Genomic DNA, 24,066 nt, shown 5'->3' with positions numbered 1-24,066 from the left:
ACGCACTGTTCTTCTGCTACCCCAGGCGTCCCGATTCGCGAAGCCACAACCGCCGCGCCGGCGCCGCAGAACCCTAAACCCCACCCGACCCAACCTCCCCTCCTCGCCGACATGGCCGACTCCAGCGACCAGTCCCCCTACGGCGGCGAGGAGCGGTCTGAAGGCGGCGCCCGGCGCGTCTACACGCCGTACCAGCCGGAGGGCCTCGACCTCCCCTCGGTCCGCGCGCTCTACGACCTGCCGACCTCGCCGGAGCTCGTCTTCAGCGAGGAGCGCCGCGAGGCCCGCAGCTGGGGCGAGAACCTCACCTTCTACGCCGGGTGCGGCTACCTCGCCGGCTGCGCGTCGGGGGCCGCCGTGGGGCTCCGCCGCGCCGCGGCGCAGTCCGAGCGCGGCGAGTCCGCCAAGCTCCGCGCCAGCCGCGCGCTCACCCAGTGCGGCGCCGTGGGCCGCGCGTACGGGAACAGGCTCGGCATCATCGGGCTGCTCTTCGCGGGGGTCGAGAGCGGCATGGCGGCGTTCCGCGACGCGGACGACTGGAAGAACACCGTCGCCGCGGGGCTGGGGGCTGGCCTGCTTTACCGCGCGGGGGCCGGGCCGCGGTCCGCGGTCTTCGGTTGCGTCGTCGGGGGACTGATGACCGGCGCAGCCCTCGTGGCGAACCAAGCTCTCGAGAAATACGTGCCTGATCTGGCTTTATAAACCGGAATGCCTGACGTACTAGTAAGTTTCAATCTACCGGATTGAGTTCGGCAGTAGTAGTTAGGCTAGTTAAGGTATTATGCATATGGAATCTGTATAAATTTCCAAGCTTTATTGCTGATGACTACATTACTAGAGTGCAATCTCTGTCCTGAATTCGATAATGGTCAGTATGTTGATCTAGGGGTACCAAGATCGTACTGGGAATGATCTTGAAGATTCAAATTTGAATACTTTGATGCTCTTATATATCTATATGAAATTATGGCTTCCCTTGAAATGCTTTGTGGACGATGAAAAATTGAATTGCTGTTAGTATCGTTCAGTATTTATTAATATGGCGCATTGTGTTGCTTCTGAGACATTTGGATTAGTGTGCCTGTTAATGCTGCATAAGCATAAAATATGATTGTGTACCGTCCCTGCAAGTGCAAGAACATATCCATTATTGGCCCTATATCATTCTTCTGTAAATTTATTGCCATGGCTTTATTCTTGAAGCTGTCTTAGTGTAGCAAATCTAGTTTTATTCTTGTTAAGTTGTTATGGCGCTAGTTGCATCATGCTACTCATGTTCGAGGCAAGACCTACTGCAAAATTCAGACTTTTCATGGACAATTTTAGGTTTTTGGTCAAATGTGAGTTGGTGTATGTATTTCCTGTGATTTGCCATGACTAGGCTACTTAAGTTATATTGCATAATGCATATGGAATTTGTACAAATTTCCAAGTTTTATTGCTGATGACTATATTATAAACTGCAAATCTGCTGAGTTAGCTGCTAGTGTGAATGTTGGTTTATGGATATCAAGTTGTTATTGAATCTTGCTTTGAGACTCAAACTGAAGGCTGTTATGCTCTGCACATCGCAAATTAAGGATTAATGGTTCTTGCATTTGTATTGTTTAATATCTTAAAATATGGTGTGCTGTGGTTTTTTGTGAAACATTTAGATTGGTGTCGATGTTGATGTTGTATAGAGCCTTTGCTTTTGTATAAAGTGGGAATTGGATCCCCCTTTATTCCTTGTTCAGTAGATCAATTGTCAGGACATTTTTCCTGCCTCAGCAACTCTAGTTTTACTTGTAAAATGTTTTATTTGTGATTCAGAAGTAGCAATGCTTGTACAAGGAAAGGCATAATTGAAATGGCATAGAACTTGAGGCATATTTGGTGTAACTGTGGTCTTTGTCATGCCTACCATCTTGCAAATGCTAGGTTATTTACCCCCTCCCTCCCTCTCAGATTTTTTAATCATATGACCATCTCTGTTCCACATGCTAGTCATGCTCATATATGTGCAGTTAATACGACATATGCCTTGATCTTAGAAACAAGTTTAACTTGGGCTTGTCTTTTGTTCTTCTGATTCCCAGTTGAATTTGATGGTACATGTTCTGTGAAGCTTGAAACTCATTATCACTTGCTGCTTTCTGGGGAAATTTGACATTTCTAGATGTAAATGTATCTGCTTGATTTGATTATTCTTCAAGAAGAGGGGTATATTGCACCCTCTTTCACCCATTATCTACAATCCATCTCATTGAAAGATATTTGTTTAATTCTGTGATTTGGTGTTCTGGTATGATATTTTCTGGTTAGCTACTACCTGGATTTGAATTTTGATGCTTTTGTCCATGCTGAGATAGTTGTATGAGACAACGCTGGATGTAACTGTTGCCCCCCTCACTGGGATTTTTCTTGTAGCAAGTTAGAACTCTTTGGATCATTCTCAAAATAAATTATAACTTCAAAACAGGGTGGTTGGTAAACAGTTATATAATGATGAACACATTGCAGTGTAATGTTAAGTTCTGAAATGATAATAGTAAGCATACTGCTGCCCTTTCGTGTGATGTTTACACACTACTTTTCCTACTTTCTTTCAATGCTTAAATCCACTGTGCTTATTTGGTTTCATACTTTGTGTAAATGCTTAAATCCACTGTATTTATTTGGTGCATGAAAAATCGTTGACATTTCGCTGAGCTATGTGTGTGTTCTTTAGTCATTTAAGTGGAGCCACAAGACTTCATATGAGGTTATCTGAATATCTATTTAGATTTTTATTCAGCTCCTACAATGCTAGCTTTTGCTGCGTGATACTGCTGCTGAAAACGTGCAGCAGTGCAGGCCATTTGGCGTGTTGCTTCTGAAGGAAAGGTAGTAGAAGACATGTGTTTATGGAATGATGTGCTAGGCTCAAGTTCAATGCAGGACACAGTTGGGAGAAGTGCAGGGGCCAAACTGCAGCAGTTTTGTTTCTGGGCTACAGAGCAGGCAGCACAAAGTCGTTGCCCTCGCGGGCCTTGCCTGCCCATCTCGAACGCCTTTCCTGCCGCTGAGGATCTCGCCTTCGCGTACAGCGACCACGCAATTGCTGTCAGCTCGCACGCGGCTTCAGATTTTGATCCAGCCGGTTACAGTAATGGCTGAGGAACCTAAACTGCAGGCTCGAGAAAGCTCCATCGGACAAGAGAAACGACAATCGCACGCCAGCAGGGCTCTGAATTTCCAGCCTCTTATGATGAGATCGAGCTGCTGGAAGTTTGGTCATCAGACTGGGCATCTACTGTTTGCACAAAGCTTCAATCGGCCTGGCTGAAATTCCACTGTGGGCTCTTTCAGGATTAATTTAACGGAGCAAGGTCTGGCCCTTGTTTACTTGGCGAATTTGGGAGGTGCCAAATTACTGTAGCAACACTGTAGCGTTTCGTTTGTATTTGTGAATTATTGTCCAAATATTGACTAATTAGGCTCAAAAGATTCGTCTTGCAAAGTACAACAAAACTGTGTAATTAGTTTTTGATTTCATCTACATTTAGTACTCCATACATGTACCGCAAGTTTGATGTGATGGAGAATCTTCTTTTTGCATAGTGCTAAAGTTGGGAGTTTTGTGGGAAGTGAACAAGGGCCTGATCTCTCATCCGCTATGACCGCGGTCTGTAAGAGTGAGACAGGTCCCTGTGGCAAGGTCAGAGCTGAAAGCCCAGAGCCGCGCCAGTTCTTGGAGCTTAGCTACCACTCGTCGCCTTTTTTCTAGTGCCCCTTCAATGTCAAAGCTCAGAAAGCTTGTGGGGTTAGATCATGGCCTCGCCAGTCACTGTGCCCCCCGCAACTTTCTCCCGCCACTGCTTCCACGGCGCATAATGGCCAGGTCACGAAGCACTGGAGCTGGAGGGGCCGCGGCAGCAGCAGCAGCCTGTGCTCGATCGATGGCTTCTGCTCCGCCCGCCGTACGTCTCCCTCTGCGTGCTACCCTGCCGAGCTCAGGCTCATCATGGTAATAATTTGTACTACTTGGGCAGGAAAACTTGACAATTTTTCACACCTTTTGTTGGAGATTTTCTTGCTTTTGCAAAATTCCAACTTTATCTTGCAAAGCTTCATGAGATTCCTATGCAGTACTGCTTTTCAGTTTCAAGCATTTTTCTTTGGTTGAAAATGCTGGTGCAATAGGTCAATTTTGTGCCCACTCTTTTGACCAGGAAACCAGTGGTCCACATGACAGAGGAGCTTTCCCCCATTTGGAGCACCTTTCCCTCTACTCATACTGCACACGCGCGGTTGCTCAGAGTCACGCAGTGGGCGCTCGCTGTCTCTGAGGTACAGTTCTTGACCGCTTCGTCCTCAATCATGGTGCTCTGGAGCTAGGTGCTCTAGTTGTTGGCTCTTCTCCTCTGAACTTGCAAGAAACTTTAGCCTTCACTTCAAAATCTTAACTTTAGCACTATGCAAAAAGAAGATTCCCCATCACATCAAACTTACGGTACATGCATGGAGTATTGAATGTAGTCGAAATCAAAAACTAATTGCACAGTTTTGTTGTACTTTGCGAGATGAATCTTTTGAACCTAATTGGTCAATATTTGGACAATAATTCACAACTACAAACGAAACGCTGCAGTATTGCTACAGTATTTTTGGCACCTCAAAGTTGGGCAACTAAACAAAGCCTTTTAGAGGCCAAAAAAAAAATCCAGATTTCTCCCGATCCATGAAGCATCCTATGGCGAATATGTGTTTACCATTGGTCCAATCCCTATTGCCTCGGCATGTTTTTATCCTAGGAGTGATCATGGCATTTCAGATGGAGACCTGCTTGCACGGGAGCATGCTCTGTCTGTACCTCACCGAGGAGGCTCTTGCATCCAAAGGGCATCACCTAGGCTTGTATTCTTTGGATGCTCTGAAGCAAGCAAAGGGAGGAATGCAGTAGCGATTTTTCATTTTTGGTAAAAGAGAATCTCCTCAGTTCAGGATATTCTTTGCAGCTGCAGGAGCTGTCGATGTCAGCAGTAGCAAGTATATAGGAGCAACATTATGAACAGCAGCACTCTACCAGTACTCCCACATTTGCTTTTCTGACTTCTACTCCATGGAAGGGAATAAAAAGGGTACAGTCTTTCTAGTTTGTAGACATTGTTGGCACAAACATGATCTCGCAAAAAGCTTTGGTGTTGCCAATTTCTTGATCCCTACCCCTAGAAAGTCATCTTTGACACGATCAAACAAAAGGAGGCAAAGGAAAAGATGGCTGGGGCAAGAATCTCGCTTGTTCCTGTTCTTTGGTGCTCAAGCCTGAAGCTGAAAGCAACAGTACGGCAATGGTACTCTGAAGTCTGAAAGGAGCACGGTGACTTTGCCACTTAGGCCTCCTCCAAAGGTTGAGTCAGCTGCTAGCTCTTAACCCATACATGTCATCTAAGAGATACAATAAAAGATAGTTTCTCTAATGAACTAAGAGCTCTTAGGCTATCTCTTATTACTTTTAATGGCGGCATGTGTACAGATGATATGATGTCCCTTGGTGCGCTAGTACACAAAGTATCCATAAAAACAAACATCTCAACTTATCTCAGCATAGTAGTAGCTTAGACATGTCAGCTTTGGAATAAAATAAGGTATAGTTCTTCCACCTGCTAATGTCCGTACAAAACATGACAGCTATATCATATTAATCTAGTTGTACAAAACATGATAGCTATATATATCATGTTAATCTAGTTTACAATATTGAAGGAGCCATGCATATTACATTCAGGGCACAAAAGACATGAAATCTAATTGCATTCATCAAAACAGACTGCCAAAAGCTTGAAGGCAACCCACAAGATTGAACTCCTATTAATGAAAGAAAAATGAGTTGCCAATCAGTAGTAGAATCCAATGAAAGATAAACCAAACTGCAAGTAAAAAAAAGAATCATACCTAAACAACGCACAACTATTTCACAAAATAACCAATGCATGCTTCCCCTGAGAAAAACAATTGATATTTCTTTCCAGTTTCTAGGTTTAATCAGATTTTCCTACCCATCTTGATACAGCATGCATTCTACAATCTATACAGTCTCAACAAATAGGAATATACTTGTTGCCTATAGAAACAACACACTCGACAGGTGAACAATTGTCAAAAAATATATTTCTTACCAATCTGGAAACACATGACTGAATGGATTGGCTTGTGGCAGAGGTCCGTTCCACCACGCTGCACAACATAGAAAGCATCATCAAGTGACACCAATTTCCATGAAACAGGTACTGCAATCCACACCAAAGTTGAGTTTACCTGGTTGCTGGGCTCCTGGTGGCAGAGCCATTGCGCCACCAGCAGACTGAAGGGAGGCGGATGAGGTGGCGTCAAAACACCCGGAAGCAATTGCAGATCCTGCTGCGCTTGGCGGCGGCGGCGGAGCTACTTCTCGCTTGAATCAACGGCTCATCTTGCTGCATAGGTCGTCGGTGTAGGACGTGATTGGTTGCAAAGGGGTGAGGCATACATGATGGAGGGGTGGTACCGGCCAGCGGGAGGTAGGATGGCTTGATGCAATTGCGTTAGTTTGGTTGCACATTGCCGTCGTCCTGAAAAAGTCAAGCTACTGTTTGGTTAAATTAGATGGACAGTTTTCGTGTATGAGATGGCACAAGAAGTCTTGTTTGGTAGGATGAATGGCAATTGTTCAGAACATCCCATGACCATTTTGGTGAGGTTACCACCAATGTTTAGTAGCATGAGCAAATAAAGTGTTATGTTTATCTTACAAAGATTGTTGTTCATAAATTATTTCTAAAGGAAACTAATTACTACAAGCATCCATAGAATAATAAAAAGCTCCACCACAATGATGATATGGAGCCAACTATATGTGCTGACCGCCATTTTTGCACCCAAAACAGGAACTTGGACATCTGCATCACCAGTGAACTCAAGAAAAGATGCAGTTGCCTCTCTTTGGAAGTGAAACTCTTATAGTAAAAGTTTGGATAACCAGTCACCTATTGATGGCATGTGACCCAATTTGCATACACCCCAGTCTTTCTACCTCGGTAGACCACATACCAAGCCATTCTGCCTTATAATGAAAAGAAAACATGATTCAATTGCAAGGTGTAGTATGATCAAAGAAATTGTGGTAGAGTAAAGGTTGGCCTCAGATTTTTGTTTTGTTTTTCATCATCCCCTAACCTTGAGCTTGGAGCATCATGACAAGAACTCCAAATAAATCGCAATAGAAATAGGCAGCAAGAAAGAACAAACACGCAAATTGCTAGACAAGAAATAGAAATATGATCAACAACACATGAACAAAGAATGTTCCAGTACCCCACAAGCTCAGGGTCATCAGATGTTACCCAGCAAGATCACTGGGCAAAAAATTGAATCATCACAGGCATATGGTCTTACCTTGAATATCAGGTCATTGACAACCAATAAAGAACAAACAAGCAAATTGCTAGACAAGAAACAGAAATATGATCAACAATACACGAACAAACAATGTCCCGGTACCTCACAAGCTCAAGGTCATCAGATGTTACCCAGCAAGATCACTAGGCAAAAAATTGAATCATCACAGGCATATGGTCTTACCTTGAACACCAGGTCATTGACAACCACCAATAAAGAACAAACAGGCAAATAAGAAATCATCAACCAGAACAAAGACATGATAGGTCCATCACAACCACAAGTTCATGTGTTCATGTCTACACCTCACAGCTCCCTCCTCATCACCTCCTGAAGGTGACACTATGTGTCCTATGCTATACAAAAATATATGCAGCCTTGAGCAGGCTTCAAATGGTGTCTCTATCATTACCAATAGTGGTTAGAGCTAACCCCAAAAGCAGATTATATCATAGACAATTAGCATGGCTACTTGCAAAAGCACATATGCCAATCAAATGGCATCTAGGAGAAGTGGGCTTGGCTCAGGTAGGTCCAAAGCCATAGGATCATATAGGCTTCTGTCATCTGAACAAAACACAGGCCTTCTGCTTTGTTCTTGAGCAGGTAGACAAGGGCACACATGAGTGCCTCTTGTGAGTAGCCAGGGCAGGCCCTAACACAGCCATACAGATCCTTATGGACCTCATTATGCTGAGGAACCTTAAGAGCATCTGCAACAAAGGCAACAGCTACAATCATACCATGTATCAGTTGGTATTCTACCTCACACAACTTCCTCCTTTTACCACCTCTTCCTTCCTTATCTTTGTCATCACTACCCTTTGAGTTGTCCACCCCATTGGATGCTTCAGTTGGTTTACAAGAATCAGCTTCAGTCCCACCTAAGAACATTGCAACTTGTTCTTCAACAGTGGCATATATATTGTCCATAGCCAATTGTCTTGTACGAAACAAGTCACACAGTTGGAAAAAAGGTACCCTTCTCATCCTTAGCAGGTTTACACAATGGACATCACCAGATTCATAAATGAATCTTAGGTTAGTTATCCTCTACTGGTCCCTCTCTGCCATGGGTCCATAGGTAATGGAGTGAGCATCCTAAGATCTCCTCCTAAACCACATGAAAAACCATGCAGCCACTGCAGCAACCACAGCAGCAGCCGTCCGGCGCCTAGCTTGGAAATCCATATCTACCAATGCAAAGCAATGTTAATTAGAATTGAGAAGAAGCACTTGGGGTCATGTTATTAAGCAAGCAAACATTCAGAATTACATGGTTATCCAAGACGTGGCTGCCACACTCGAGGGTGCTCCTCCGGTGGCAAGCATTCATCATCAACCTAGGCACTTTGCTCAGTAATACATAAATCAATAAATCCGATCCATATGTTTGAATAAACATAGATTCACATCACAAAAACATAGATCCACATGCACACAAACAAAAGCACCGCACAGATCTGAGAATATACGAACCTAGGGTTCATCGTCGGCAAACAAAAACTGACGAATCAATAGATCAGCACACATCTAGATGGGAGAGGGGAGGAAGCATCGTTAGAGGAGGGGGATGTACCGTCACACCACCGGAGGACCAACAGTAAGCCGCCGGAGGACTTCGACCCGACCGGCGAACCGAGGTCGAAGAAGGGGAGGGAAAGGAGAAGGCGCACCAGGGAAATGGAGGGGAGTGAAGGCAATGGCGCGAGAATGGGGCGGTAACCCTAGCCTCCCGTGCCTTTATCCCCAGGACAGCGCCATCTCCTGCGCTCGCCCCAAATCTTCCCACCTTGCATCGCCCCGTCCTGGCTCACAAGGGAAGGTCGACGCCGAGTGGACGGAGGGATGCGGGATGGAATGGGGAAAATGAACGAGGGGGTGTGGGCCTTTTGTGCGGGTGGGCGAACCGAACAGGCCAAAGTTCGGGATGGTCCATCGGACGCCCCCCCCCCCCCCTCCCAGCTACCAATCACGCTTGTAGGGAACAATTTCATGGCCAGATTCGTCGGCAAAGCTCGGGGAAAAAAGGGAGAGAAGAGGAGGGAGGGCGCATGCAGGAGGATTTGCGTAGGCAAGGTGGAAGATTGGCGCGCGGGAGATTTGGGGGAGGGAGTAGCGGATCCGTTTCTACGATGAAGAGTCAGGCTGACTCTTGCACTGGCTCGTATTGACATCAATCTTTGAGCGAGATAAGCGTGGCATAGGAGATAGATGGATTGATTTTGAATTTCGGTTTCCTCCACATAGGATGCATGATGACGTGGACATATATGAGATAGCTTACCTGGACTCATTGGAGGAGGCCTTGCACATACTAGCTAGAAATAACATGCTATGATTCTAAGGTCATCGTCCTACTACCAACTTGGGATTAGCTACTACTAACTTTCTACTTGGTCATGATGCCAGGAACATCCTAAAGAAACGCCACGCCCGGCGATCACCAAAGCAAAAGCTGGTCGATCGATGTACAAAATCCAGAACTGGAGCAGTGATCTAAAACCCACACGTGGACAGGGAAAGCTCCAAGCTTAAACCCGGGCCAGCAAAGCGGTCTGAATGGCCGGAGCAGTCACTGGAGCTCCTCCTCGCCGGAGAGGCCGTGAGGATGCAGCTGCTCTCGCTCGGCGAGGAGGCGGCCATGGCGCGGGTGCAGTTTGGGTCCAGACCAAGGGACAGTGACAGGGAGCACTGCTCAGGTGGCTTGTCCTTTGCCGCAGTGCTGAAGCTGCCGAAGAGGGAGCATCCGTTTCCGTTTCCATCCTCGACGGAGCCCTGCTTCTGATTCGGCACAAGAACAAGATGGTTTGCTTCAGGTCTGCTTATCTGCTAAAGCCCAACGAAATCACAGTTAGAAAGAGTGATTTGCTACACTGATGGAAAGTATGGCACAAAAGAAACAAGCACTTCTGCAGTAACTGTAAAAAATTTGGCATGCATCTAGACCGTCAGATTTCGCAGTGTTGGAGCTCGTTTTCTCTCTGCACTTAACACCACAAGGATCGTCAGGATCCGGGCAACGGGGTACAGCAGCTATGGTATTCATGTGAATAGAAGCAAAAGGACGTGCAGTTTTCAGAAAATTTCAGTCAGAGCGTGCCATCAGAGAAGCTATAATGAGCAAATTCTATCTGCACCAGCATCATCATGAGAAGTACTGGGTGCAACGCAAGGCATGGACCTGAAAGCTGCAGAAGCCACTGCAACATGCCACTACTGCGATGTGAGAAGTAAATGCCTGAACCAATGCTATCATTTCTATTTAAAAACAACAGATACATTTCAAGAAGTGATTTTGCCAGCAATCTAGCCATGCTGGTGCTTGCATCTCCTTCTGAAGATACGGGTAATCAAAGGCCTATTGGCGCGGCTGTGGCCGTATCCAGATACCGAGGTGATACCTGTACCAGCAATCCTAAATGTTGTGTTTCTTCTACACAACATGCGCCAGAGATACGACAGTCCTGTTCCTGCAGGAGGATCTTTGGATGTGGTTGCATTGGTCGATCAGGTATGAACTCTGAACCCCTAGCCCTCTCACACAACTAATATCAATACGAACGCTGTTAGAGATGTGTGCAGATTACTGAGTGCTATCAGGTTGGCTAGTTGGCCAACACAGGTAAACAACTTTTGTGCAAAAAATCTGCCACCAAATAACTATAGAAAAAAATTGCAGAATAGGATGTAATGCAAAGATAAGGATGGGAGTGTGAAAGCGAGCAGTTAAGACAAGGAAAGATTCATCTTCTTTTGATAAACCTTTTGACGATCTCTCTTTTCTACTGTGTTTTACTTTTTAGCTGATGTACCTTAAAGGGGTCAGATTCTTGCACCAAACATCCCACGGCTTGGAGGCTGGAAGCCGCAGCCGCAGCATCCCTCCTCTGCCATCTCAGGCCCTCCTCCTTTATTCTCCTGCGCGTCGCCATGGCTTGCATGTAATCATCGATGCAGTACAGGCTCCCAGCAGCAGCTGCTGCAGCGGCCGTCCTCGCCTCACTGATTCGATGGCTTCCCTGCATGCTCTCGTATGCGACCGCCGTCCCCATCCTGGCCCTGTTCATCCATCCAAAGACGACCCCCCATGTAAAAAGAGCAAACGGACAGACGCCATGGGAAAAGGCGCTTTAGCTTCTTGCGTCAAGATTAGGCTCTGGAAAAGCCTTGTCTTTAACTTGAACACACGTTGCAAAGATGGGGAGGGGAAAGGTGGTTGCAGGGCTAACCTTTTCAGTGGTGGGCACAGGAACTCCTTGGGGCCTTGCTCATCACCGGCGCATGAGTGCCTCCTTTGCAGCTGGGCTGCTTGCATCCCTGATGGAGTGATGGTGCCATGAAAGAAAGGTGTTTGGCTTTCCATTAGCAAAATCTATAGAAAGTGAGCGATTATTTTTTTTTTCAGATTTCGTTTTTACATTTGGCTTTCCAAATAGAGGGTTTGCATGATAAAGGTACTCATGACACATGAGAAGGGAATCTGGGGGTTGCTCGGAGTAGTTGGCAAGTGCAGTGAGCATGTGGGAAAGTGAAATTTTAGAGAAGTCACGCAAACCACAAGACAGTGTGATGCTTCTTTTTTAAATATATATATATATATATATTAAAATAATATGGAATGTTCAGTTTACTGTTGTAGACGTGTGTTTTGTAAACAATGCAGCTAAGCTGCACAGCGTTGACATGTAAAACAATTAAAAATACGGCCAAGAGAGAACAAAGAAAGAAATGACTTGGGAGGAATGTAGTGATAGACTGGTGGGCAAAGAAGCAAACGAAACGAGGGTTCATTTCATCTCTCACCTCTTCTTCCCGCGCCAAGCCTCGCAGCTCTGTACATCTGCTCATCAGAAGGGCAAATGGAGGAATCAAAAGCTTTGCATTTGCATACGGCATGGCGTGCAGGCGTGAACGGTGAAGGGATGAAGAAGAGAAATTAAATCACCTGGAGATGGCTCTTGACATGAGATATGGTAAGCCCCTTGGCGCCCATGAACTGGAGAATGAGCTTCGGCGTAGCCTCTGCAATTTACACCAGAAAAACGGTAATTAGCCTGTTGCAAACACAACTGGGAATAACAGGAAGGCGCAAGAAGACAACCAATTTCAGAACATAAAAGACAAGAAAGCACTTCATGGCGACAATTAAGAAAAAAAATTGAATCTCTCAAGAACAAGAATACTACACGCGCGTGCATCAAACAACGAACTGAGCGCTAAAGAGGAGGAGGAGGAAGAACAGCATGTACTAGAACCAAACAAGGCGGCGTGTGAGAGATAATCTACAGCTAGTACCATCAACGGAGAAGAGAAGAATGGCACCAGCAAGGGAAAGGCACATTTAGCAAACTCGAGAAGAGAACGCACTGTCTAAAGCCCTTTGACACCATGAATACAACACACATGGGAGGGCAGCAAGGTAGGAGGGGATAAGCGGAAGGAGAAGGTAGAAGGGAACGCACTGTCTTGGCCGCCGAGGCACTCTATGGCTCGCACGAAGCTGCGGTGGAGGTCGGCGGTCCACCTCATCCTGGGCTCCTTGGACCGGATGTACTGCCTCACGGCGCCGTTCCTGCCGCCGCCGCCGCCCATCTCCTCGATCGCCAGCAACGACGACGGGACCTCCCTAGCTGGACGATGGAGCTCGCCACACGCCCGAGCAAGAGCCGCGCGGCGGCAGGTGCTGGAGGAAAGAACCAAACTTCCGCTTTTTTCCCCCTCCTTCTCCCGGCACCTCTCCTCCACTATAAGCCCAGCCAGAGGTGCTGCACCGGCAGCGGCAGGCAGCGGCTCCCTCTCGCGACCGGGAGAGAAGTAGAGAACAAGCTGCTTGCCGCTCCTAGCTCCTCGCGGCGGGCTAAACCGTGTCTCTTCCTCGCTCTCCCCTCCACGCCCTCAAAAGACGAGTGGGGCGTAGGCTTATAAGCTGCTGGATTCTCGGCGCTTCGTTCACTCCCTCTTGTATGGTATGGGGCTATGGGCAATGGGCATAGCTCTTCCGGTCTGTCTGTGCTACGCTACGTACTGATGGTACAGAGATGGGCTGTCTGAACCGTCTCGTTGGGCCTGTCGCGGATTAGCGGAGCGCAACACCGTTCGATCCATGGTGTCAACTGAACGGTAAACCTACTGCACTCACAGATACCGGATACGTCCATCATTAGCTGAATTTAATGGGTCTGCTGTCTGCAGAGATGGGTAGAGTCTTGTTTCCGTGGAGATGGATGAAAACCCTGCGAAAGCAAAGCTTCTTTACGAGTGAAAAGACGGCAGCTTCCTCCAAGTAATGGCCTGTGCCTGCTACGCGGATCGTATCTCGCAGCGCGTCAGCAGTTATGGTGCCTCGGGGGTTCAATCCTAGCAACCATCTTCTCTCTCTCTGTTTTGAGAGTTGACACCGATTTCTACAGCTCTCTCCGCAATCCGCATTATCCACTCGTGAGGTTGTTGACAATTAAAATTGACATGCCTGGATAAATCGAAGCATCCGGATTGCATAGAACATTTTTCTTTCTCTTTGTAGAACATTTTCTTTATACTGCTGGAGCATTTCCCACCGGAACGGTAAGTGAAAAAATGTGCCAGCGGTAGACAAAATGTTCCACCAGAAGAGATAAGTGGAAAATGCTCTGACATTTTAAAATGTATTTGTGATGATTTTCAGTAGCACATGCGGTGCTTGTAAAACAATCGATGCCGCTCGCTTGCCAACCGGCTTCCGGTATCCGAACAGGAAAATCAAGGTGGCAACAGCACTGGGAACTGGGAGTGGAAGTGGAATTCAAAAGGGAAGCAACAGCGCGGCGGCAAGTGAACAAACGGAAGGGGACAAAAAGGATGCACTGGTCCAGACACCTCAGACCGAGAGGTCCACGCCAAGACACAGGCAGCCCACAGTGAACTGAAAACACCCATCCGGCCAGGCCATCCAGTCCGTCCTCCGGCCAAACATGCCATGCACGTCCTTTGCGCTGCCCAAATCACAGCGCTCTGCGAAATACTCCTACTAGTCCACCAGCTAGCCCTATTCCAGCCAGGTCCCCGACTCTCCAGCCAAGCCATGCCAACCCAGCCTTTGACTCCATCAACCGGCGACAGCGACATGGACGGACGCTCAGAACTCAGACCTCAGACGAACGGGGGAGAGAGCTATCTGTACTGCCTACTAGCCTACAACTACTGTCTACTCGCAAGTCGCAACAGTGCAGGAGTATGTGGTATGTGTTATGCGAGCCGTGTACGCGAAAAAGAAGACGGCCACAGAACAGAATCTCTGGGCTTCGGATTTCTCTTGCCAAATCTTGTCACGCTCCCACCGCCTAGGCTGCTGAGGCTATAGTAGAATAGCTATAGCTACGCTTCTCCACACGGCCGCTGCTGCCTGCTGCGACTACTCGACAGTCCATCCATCGCTGCAGCTGCTGCTACACACAAGGCAAAGGTACGCCGGTCACCATGGTGGCTTGGTGCAGTGCACAGCTCCCTCCCAATCTCCCATTACTCGCCCGGCGAGCCTACGCCTCCTTTTTCCTTGTTTGGCCACGCACAGCCTACACGCCCCCAGTGGCCAGTACGCCCCGCCACACTGGCAGCTATACGCGGCGTCCATGTCCATGCATGCACATGCCATGCGATTGATGCGGATGTGCTTAGTGCTCTGTGCGCAGCACGCCAGCGTCAGAACGTACCCTGATCGCATAGATTCGAGCAGAGTCAAGTTGCAAAAAAAAATGCCACTGCTGTATACGGAGTATACTACTACGGCCGGCTAGAAGTCTAGAACGACGTGAGCAGTACACTGTACACGTACGCTCGTAGAATACGACAACAACTACTTGGATAGCATGTGCGTGGACTGCAGCATACATCGTCATACCGAGTACTACGTACCTGGGGTGCCCGTCAGTACTACGTGTGTTTCGTTCCGTATCTGTATTTATATGCACGCGGCCAGCTACGGGTGCGTACAATGATACCAGCGTGAGACGCGTACTGCACCTGGTATACCGTATAGGGCTGCCGCTGCTGGTATGGTACTAGGGGGTCCTACTCCTACGGGAATCTTTCGACCGTAAATGAAGTTGGAACATCCAACTATGATTAATAGATGAAAATACAAAAAGAAATGAGCTATTTGAATTTTGATCTCATCTGATGGCTTCTAGTTCAAAAGACGTGGTCTGCATGGTGGGATGTATGTGCTAACTTGAGTTAATTTTTCTATAGTAACGGTGAAGTAAAGTGGGTACTTTAGAAACATATACAGGGAGGCTATTTTATAATAACAGAAATAGATAACTTAGATGTTCCTCGATTATTTTAATACGTAATTGAGGTGGGTAATTTATATGTAATAAATTTAGAAGATCATTCTAGATTAATTTTCACGGTGGTATAGTTGGTTATTTGCCTGAAGATTAGGAAGCTACCTCATAGTATGTTCCGCAATACTGTATTTAGATATATATTTAGTGGTTACTCTTGGCTACTTTTCGTATGGCTGATGTGTTTTTTGTTTAGATATGGATTAAGTGCTACCCTCAACTATTTTCTTAACAATTAAGGGATATTTTCTAAGAAAATAGAGGTGATATAATTATTATTATTATTCTGTCATTGATTATTTGAGTTTATTGATTGATCACAAATTTTCTTTATTTTTTAAGCAACTATGAAATTTATTTTTTTTCTAAGCTAACGTGGAAGCTCTAAAGAAGGCACTAATTAGTTATAATAAGACAAGAATACAAGATACGATGAGAGTACAAGCCATGCTGCATGGTCCATGTATTGGTACAGCAGAGGCATACGTAATAGAACTGTAGAAGTATCATCGCCTACTGGTACACGTACGGCGCCATGGTGGCCAATCAATGATGTACGCCAGTTTAACTATCGACATGGTCAAAGATCGAATTTACACACGACGTGTGCTCTACTCCATGGAGTATTTTCTCTTCTTCCCTTTTCATTTTCCTTCACTCTGGCTAATCTGGAGGCGTGTCTTTGCATGGGCCACTGGCTAGTGATGAACTGACGACTTGACGAGCGATCAAGCTCAGATCACGTAACCGACCGGCATCCGTCCGCAGCGCGCTGTGGCTACACCTGCCAGCCCTATACAAGGCTAGGTGCCTAGGTCAGGTCGAGCTCTATTCTTGGGAGCAGTAAACTGTGAACAACTCAAATCAGCTCGCGTAGACGATTGGACCTGGCTGCATGGATGCATGGAGACGTCGGTCGTACTCACACGTCACATCGATCTGTCCACCGGTAGTAAAATCTAGTAATCTCAGAGAGACAGAGAGTTTTTAAAAAAGAAAGAACAAAAACCGTCTCCGGTGTCCCCGCTTCACCCTGCAGGAGAGTCGGGGACTTGCAACGGAACAAACGGGATTTAATTCTTGCAGGGCCTGGACCGTTGCCTTGCCGTGTGTTTTTGTTCAGGGCCACGGGGGAGTACTTTTCGTTCCGCTCATGCAAAGGTCTACTAGATGCAAACAAAAGGCACCCGCTCATGCAAAGGTCTGCTGAGATGCAAGCAAAAGGCACTCAAAGTTTTTGCTGTCCCTTGCATGCGTTCAGAATGCAGAGAGGATTTTCTTCCCAGGTTAAGTCACGGGAAAATGTACAGGAGCGCATACGTTGTTTTGTCGTAAATGGTGGGAGCAGTGAAAGGGCATAAACAGAGGGGAACAAGCTAGTTGTTGGCAGCTTGCCAGAATAAAATTAAAAAAAAAGAATGAAGGAAGCGATGTGCAGAGAGATTCACAAGCTCTGAGCATAAAGATTTTGTGCCTCTGGAAATTCCTCGCACCATGCATTAGCTTCCATGCCTGAACATGGAGAGGGTGGTAGCTAGAAGACAGGCCTAAGTTTTCAATGAGGCGGGCAGGCGGCAGTGCAGAAGGCCTCTCGAGGAACGCAGCAGTATGAACTGGGAGGCGAATCGAGCAGCTGGGATACTGACCGAAGCCTACGGAGGCTAGGCACTTTTTACTCTCTGTGCTTCCATCCTTCCCTTTGCTTTGCCTATTGTCACATCGGATGTTCCCGACGGGGCAGTTTTGTAATTAGCTTATGTTTAGTACTCCTAATTAGCATCCAAACATCCGATGTGACAGGTGTTAAACTTTAACAGGGGTTTCCCAAACACCCCCGAAGCAAAGTTGCCATAAAAGTTGCGTAGAAACCAAAGTTTTGGCCGCGGCGCGGCTCTGCCGGCTCTGCGGCAGGCGGCAGCTCACGGATATGTGCGAAAGGACAAAGGACGAGAGCCATGGCATGGCGGCATGGCGCAACAGCGCAAGGCTGCTAGGACAGTGGGACTGACACCGCCCACCGGGCAATGAGAAATTCCCTCTTCTCCTTTTACCATTAACTGAGATGGCCGACGTGGGTAAGCCTTCTAAATTATATTCCTCTGTTGATTCAGATTCTTTTTTATTCTCACATTCATAATGTTGGTTATCTAGGTATATAACATTTTCTTTTTTACAGTTAAGTAATGGAGGTTCATTACAAATTGAGGGAGACATACAAATATTTTCAGGTAAAAAGCATATGGGCAAAGCAAGAAAGCAACACTTGGTCGCTTTTAAGGTGCGGGGAATTTTTAAGAAGGTTCCATGAGTTAGTTTTTTTTTATAACATAGATAGGTAGTTCAGAAGCAATTATTAGGGTACTCTCGATCAGTTTTTTTCATAATCCCAGAGGTAGGAAATGCTAAGCATGCATCTGTGAATTGATGCATAGATTAGACATAACGTAAAAGGGACAGGACTGTGGTGCAAAATTATTGAGGCCTTTACTCTTTCTAAACTTTTCGTGCTACAAACTAAAATCATGTTCAGTCTTATCTTGATGAAGGAAACTGCCACTATATGAAATATGTCGATCCACCTCTTCCTGAGCCAACCCAAGAGTACATCCACTACCTCAAGTGCAAGTTCTTTGACCTCGAGAGTAAGGTCGAGAATCTTCAATCTGAAGTTGATGCAAATCCTTAGGCAGTTAACATGGCATGTGACTTGATTTGTACCGATTCGTGGTGCAAGTACCCCTACCACCGCAACAAGGATCGCTTCCCGTCTCTGCCATCCTCCAGGGGTGCTGGCTACTATGGAGCTGAGCTCTCCCAACTCTCGCAAAGCCAGTTCTACTAGACAGTAAACATGGCTCTATTCCCGGCTATTTCAATTACTTAATGTATGCTAGGTTTAGCAACGGCACTTGTTTAGGATAGCATCTGTGCTGCATATCCCACTGCAATATATAATTAATTGTTCGCTCTAGAGCTGTTGTTGTTCGTATGTTGCAGGGGCGGATCCACAGGGTATGCTGGGTGGGCCACGACATACCTTGGGACCCAGCTATAACTATATACATACATAGGCCGTGTTAAGTTATTTTATAGCTCTCCACGCGCTGAGCAACTCAGCCCTTGTTTACTTCCCTCCAAACTCCCAACTTTGACACTATGCAAAAAGAAGATTCCCCATCACATCAAACTTGCGGTACATGCATGGAGTACTAAATGTAGACGAAATCAAAAACTAATTGCACAGTTTTGTTGTACTTTGCGAGACGAATCTTTTGAGCCTAATTAGTCAATATTTGGACAATAATTCACAAATACAAACGAAACGCTACAGTGTCGCATTTATGGCAAAATGCCAATTTGGCACCTCCCAACTTGGGAAGTAAACAAGGACTCAACTCTGCAGGTGATACGTGATAGCCCATGTGCTGCTGGCTTAAGGCGCTACAAGATAGCCCACTAGGCCGCTTGCGCATTTGGCAAGGGAGGGGGAGGTAGTCGGCGCTTGGATTCTCGGCTCAGCGCATCGCGGCTTGCACTACCGTCACATCAAGCATGAGCTGTCCCATCTCCAGTTGAAACTTTTGTGGAAGAATAGCAGAATGGAGTGATAATTGAAGAAATCACGGATCCTATGCCCTCGCCTCCGCCACTACAACCACCTGCAGGTTGAATTTTATCCTAAGGACTTCTCCAATAATGATTTGCTAAAACTTGAATTGCAACTTGATAATTATATTGATGACATGCAATGAGATGATAGCCTCAAGGGTCTAGACAACATCGTTGATCTCTTAGTTAAGCTTGTTCAAACACGGAGGCACAAAGTTTACGATATAGTTTACTTGCTTCTCAAATTGATATTGCTTTTACCAGTGGCAACATCGAGTGTTGAAAGGGTATTTTCTGCATTGGTTATAGTGAAAATAAAGTCAAGGAATAAGCTAGATGATAGTGTTTTGGACGATTATCTAGTCACATTTATTGAGCGGGATATTTTCTTCCAAGTGAATGAATATAATATAATCAAGATATTCATGTCATTCAAAAAGCGGCGGGTAAACAAAGCAGACAAGTAATATTGTACTTTTACGCTATATTTCGAACTATTTGTATTTCATTTGAACTATTTATATTGTGATTTGTTTTTATTTCTAGCTTAATCTTTAAATTTAATACTTATCATGTTATTTAGTGCATGTTGTTTACCGAATTAGAATATGATTTTATCAAATTATAAATGGTTTTATCGAATTACATAAGATTTTTTTCGGCATACCCTGTGGTAAAATCCTAGGTCCGCCACTAGTATGTTGTGCACGAATTTTTGTTTCTATCTATTTTGCTGAAAACAGCTATGTATCTAATGGTCAGGAGTTAATTCATTTTCAATTATTTTCCTCAAAGCTCTCTACCTCTCTCAAATTACGAAGTTTCATATTGCAACTAAAAGTGACATATCTGAATATTTAGTGCTTCCAATGTAACTAGATATTTTTTTTAAATATCACACAAAATTACATGAAAACAAAATAAAAAAACCTATGTCATAGCCGGTTCAAACCGGCTATAGCTGCCAACACACACATAAACTAGGCCCCTGGAGAGGGAGCTAGCTACCGTCGTTTCAAACGGCGCTACCTACGTCCACCGCTCCAACCGCTGTTTCAAATGACGGTGTTTGATCCGGCGGCAGAAGGCTACTTCTGCAAATTTTTGAATCCCCTATTTATTTCTGCAAATTACGTAAAATATAAAATATAAAAATAAAAATAAAAAAAATTCCGAGGTATGGGTGTGGCCGATCGCAGATCGAACGGTGGATTGAGATTTCGTTTGCTTTAACCTAAAGGAAGATTATCCCCTCGCCGCCACCCACCCGTGTTTTCCCCGTCGCCGTCCTCCTCCTCCTCCTCCTCCTCCTCCACGGCTCCACCTTCCCCCCGAAACCCTATGCTGTTCGTTTCGATCCCATCTTGGATTTGATTCTCCAGCAAGGATAGCAGCTTCCAACTTCGATTCGGACTCCTCCCGGCTGAGATCGAGCGGAGAGATCCAAGCAACAATGAGCAATGAGGTATCCACACACCCCTCTCTTTGTCCGCCTCTACACGGCCACCCTCCCAACAATGTTCCCTGGGTGCTCCTCGACTTGCATGCCTACGTCGCCGACCGCGAAAATTCCACCTCCGCCTACTCCGAGATGAGCAACGGCAAGGCAATCAGGGTCACCTTCTGCACGGCGCCCCCGCCGCTCGTCTCCTACATCTGCGTCTGGTGCCCTAACCTGCCACCGACCGAGTTGATCATGGAGCCCACCATCGAGGCGGCGGAGGCAGATCTCGTCCTCTTCCGCCTCTCGCTCAGAGATTACCCCAATCAACGCGACTACTTCATCTACAAGGCCGGCGGTGGCAAGCGGGGGCCCTGGCTGTGGCGCGTCGAGGAGCCTGACCTATACATGCCTTATCGCTACAGCAGTGCGCTCCTCCCCCGCCGCGACCTCGAAGAGGGTGGCTCCACCAGCCCACACGCAGATGAGCACGGCCACTTCTACATCGCCGCACTCAATCTCACTGCCAACCCGTCTGCGAGCTTCGAATTCTGTCTCTATGACTCCATGGACAAGAAATGGACCACCAGCACGATTTCTCTCCTCATGCCAATGACCCATATCACGGCCAAGGTGATTGCACTCGGAGGAGGTGTAGTGGCATTTGTTGACCCCTGGCGGGGCATCCTCGTCTGCGACTTGCTTCACCGCGGAAGTGAGCGGTACTTGCCTTTACCCCGAGATCTCATCAGATTCGGCTTCCGCCGTGATGAGATTCTGCTTCATCGGGACTTTGCTTTCAGCAAAGGTCGCCTTACTCTTGTTGAAATGCACCGCAGCTCTGATTGCCAGGGCTGGGATATTTCCACATGGAGCATCTCCAGTCCTTGGGAGGAGCAGGATAGTTGGCGGAAGGAATGCACTGTCAATACTCACAGTATAATAATTGATGATGACACTGCCAATGTCGAATTGCTGCCTAAGCTGCAGGACAATGGATCCACTCTGCGGCCATCCCTTGATAGTCTCTTATTAGCATATCCCATGCTCAGCTTGAGTGACAATCGGGTTGTTTACCTCATGGGCATGGTTGACCGCTGGGACAAGAAGGCATTGGTGCTGTCTGTTGGCATGATGGATGCAAGGCTACAGGGAGTTGCCATCTTCGACGCAGAAAGAATACTTGGTTACACCTGGATTCAGTCCAGGATCTCCAATTTTTTCAGCATGACTCCAGGTGATTCCCTGTCTTCCGCCAGCAAATGGCAAGCCCCTAGATAAATAGCATGGTAAACTGATGTATGTCTATATTTTCTGAAATCCCAATATCTCTAGACATTGGTGCTGCTCAGTACCCAACAAGCCATTTTACCAGAAGGCTTTAATACAAGCTCTTTTGCACTAACATATGGGCTGTTTTGCTGGGCAGGTGGAAAGGGAAAATTGAAACGACCTGGGAAGTTCCAAGTGTGTTACCCTCACAAGCATCATCAGACTGGATTCACTATGATGCACGGTGTGGAGTTTGGGCCAATGCAACGCCATGGTGGGGCTAAAGAGCAACAGGATACTGGAGCTGAAGATGGGGATAATAAAATGGCAGTGGATTGATCTTGTATCAAGTACGGTCCTCGAATAAATGTTGATTTTGGTGTCCCTGCCTAGTATTTTGTCGTTGTGTAAGACTACTGTGATGACTAGATTTGCCTCTGGCTTATCAGGGTTAAATTTATACTCATTTCAAATGGTAGGTTGTTTTTATTAGGTGTCTTAAGTCAAACTTGTTACACTTTTGCCATTCAGAAAAGTTAATTGTCCCCACCATTCCCTGTGTATCATACTCATCTCTGCTCATTTTTTGTTGGCCATTTGTTCGATGTGCAAGTATGAAGTTCTTTTGACCCCATTTCCTTATTGAATTAGTACTAGTTGCAACGGGCGTACAAGACTTGAACGAAGTGACAAACTATTTCAAAAGAAAAGGAATTATACAAGACACCTAATGATCAAGTCACGGTATATATAAATGTAAAGCCAAGGTGTTCGCCAATAAGCAAAGAATGGGAAGACTTTGCCTGTTGTACATGACCATCATCAGTTAACTTTGGAGGCATGCTATAGCATAAGATGGATGATTTTACTCCACCGAAGTTCATATACATTCAAACTAAAGAAAATATATGTCCGAACAAAGGTAATCACCACAAATAAGATTGAAAAAATAAATACAATGTTGGGCCCAGTTGTAGATCGGTGCACTTTTCTGTGCCAACAAAAATATTACGGCCATGTTTAGTTACTCCCAACTTCCAACTTTGACACTATGCAAAAAGAAGATTCCCCATCACATCAAACTTGCGGTACATGTATGGAGTACTAAATGTAGATGAAATTAAAAAGTAATTGTACAGTTTTGTTGTACTTTACGAGACGAATCTTTTGAGCCTAATTAGTTAATATTTGGACAATAATTCACAAATACAAACGAAACGCTACAGTGTGCTACAGTGCTGTAACAGTAATTTGGCACCTCCCAAATTGGCCAACTAAACAAGGCCTACATTGTGTACTAGTGCAGGCGTCCAGCCAACGATCGATCGAGCAAGTACAGCGCATCACACACCGTGGATGGGAGCGGGTGCCCACTGGCAGGAAAGTAAAAGCGAAGGTAGAAAAAGCAGACGTCCCCGTCAGTCTCTGGCCTGCTGCCGGTCGGAGCCGGACGGCCCAGAGGGCTGCCGCCGTACTGCCGTAGCCTGCAGCGAGGCAAGCCGCCTGACAAGCGGATCTCCGGCCCTCCTGTACGCCGCGAGGCCGCCGGTCGCCGGATCCGCCATCCGCTGCCCCGAACTCTCACAAGCCTGGTGCCGGTTGCTTATTTTTAGCACCTATCACATCGAATGTTTAGATACTAATTAGGAGTATTAAACGTAGATTATTTACAAAACTCATTACATAAGTGGAGGCTAAACGGCGAGATGAATCTATTAAGCCTAATTAGTCCATGATTTGACAATGTGTTGCTACAGTAAACATTTGCTAATGATGGATTAATTAGGCTTAATAGGTTCGTCTCGCCGTTTAGCTTCCACTTATGTAATGAATTTTGTAAATAATCTACGTTTAATACTCCTAATTAGTATCTAAACATTTGATGTGACACCTGCAAAAAATAAGCAAAGCACATGTTACGCTCGGGCGGCGTGTAACACGACGTGCCAAGCCGGAACGGCAGGTACCGATCGAACTAGGTCAGTAGCTAGGTCGTCGTGCCGCGTGCGACGCCCGGGC

General features: G+C 46.2%; 3 protein-coding genes across 4 annotated transcripts; 2 read left to right on the top strand and 1 right to left on the bottom strand.

Moving 5' to 3' along the window:
* On the top strand, positions 1-982 carry LOC101765610 (mitochondrial import inner membrane translocase subunit TIM23-2). Its single transcript, XM_004976460.4, has one exon. The coding sequence runs from the start codon at positions 112-114 to the stop codon at positions 700-702; it is 591 nt and encodes a 196-aa protein (XP_004976517.1). The 5' UTR covers positions 1-111; the 3' UTR covers positions 703-982.
* Positions 983-9,599: 8,617 nt separating this feature from the next.
* LOC101764946 (protein PHR1-LIKE 3) lies at positions 9,600-13,140 on the bottom strand. Of its 2 annotated transcripts, none has more exons than XM_004976458.4 (6): positions 12,864-13,140; positions 12,347-12,423; positions 12,205-12,241; positions 11,631-11,718; positions 11,214-11,460; positions 9,600-10,230 (listed from the first exon to the last, which is right to left on the bottom strand). In XM_004976458.4, the coding sequence occupies exons 1-6, from the start codon at positions 12,991-12,993 to the stop codon at positions 9,898-9,900; spliced, it is 912 nt and encodes a 303-aa protein (XP_004976515.1). In that variant the 5' UTR covers positions 12,994-13,140; the 3' UTR covers positions 9,600-9,897. The 2 variants fall into 2 exon arrangements, with proteins under 2 accessions (XP_004976515.1, XP_022683888.1); XM_022828153.1 differs by having other exon boundaries at positions 9,600-10,227.
* Positions 13,141-20,613: 7,473 nt separating this feature from the next.
* LOC101770497 lies at positions 20,614-22,596 on the top strand. Its single transcript, XM_022828211.1, has 2 exons — positions 20,614-22,012; positions 22,205-22,596. Exons 1-2 carry the CDS (start codon positions 20,788-20,790, stop codon positions 22,384-22,386), a joined length of 1,407 nt encoding a protein of 468 aa, XP_022683946.1. The 5' UTR covers positions 20,614-20,787; the 3' UTR covers positions 22,387-22,596.
* Positions 22,597-24,066: the final 1,470 nt, after the last annotated feature.

Source organism: Setaria italica, chromosome VII (genome assembly GCF_000263155.2).
Source record: "Setaria italica strain Yugu1 chromosome VII, Setaria_italica_v2.0, whole genome shotgun sequence".
Classification (NCBI taxonomy): domain Eukaryota; kingdom Viridiplantae; phylum Streptophyta; class Magnoliopsida; order Poales; family Poaceae; genus Setaria; species Setaria italica.
Note: the sequence above shows the minus strand (reverse complement) of the source record. Positions and strands in the feature narration are given on the sequence as shown.

What these genes read in the sequence shown, in the direction of transcription:
- LOC101765610 (XM_004976460.4), top strand. Translation starts at nt 112, where the DNA reads ATGGCCGACTCCAGCGACCAGTCCCCCTACGGCGGCGAGGAGCGGTCT.
- LOC101764946 (XM_004976458.4), bottom strand. Translation starts at nt 12,993, where the DNA reads ATGGGCGGCGGCGGCGGCAGGAACGGCGCCGTGAGGCAGTACATCCGG. An exon ending in GCTTGGCGCGGGAAGAAGAG is followed by an intron (nt 11,719 to 12,204) that starts GTGAGAGATGAA and finishes TCACTCCATCAG; the next exon opens with GGATGCAAGCAGCCCAGCTG. An exon ending in CTGTGCCCACCACTGAAAAG is followed by an intron (nt 11,461 to 11,630) that starts GTTAGCCCTGCA and finishes ATGGATGAACAG; the next exon opens with GGCCAGGATGGGGACGGCGG.
- LOC101770497 (XM_022828211.1), top strand. Translation starts at nt 20,788, where the DNA reads ATGAGCAATGAGGTATCCACACACCCCTCTCTTTGTCCGCCTCTACAC. An exon ending in TTTTTTCAGCATGACTCCAG is followed by an intron (nt 22,013 to 22,204) that starts GTGATTCCCTGT and finishes TTTGCTGGGCAG; the next exon opens with GTGGAAAGGGAAAATTGAAA.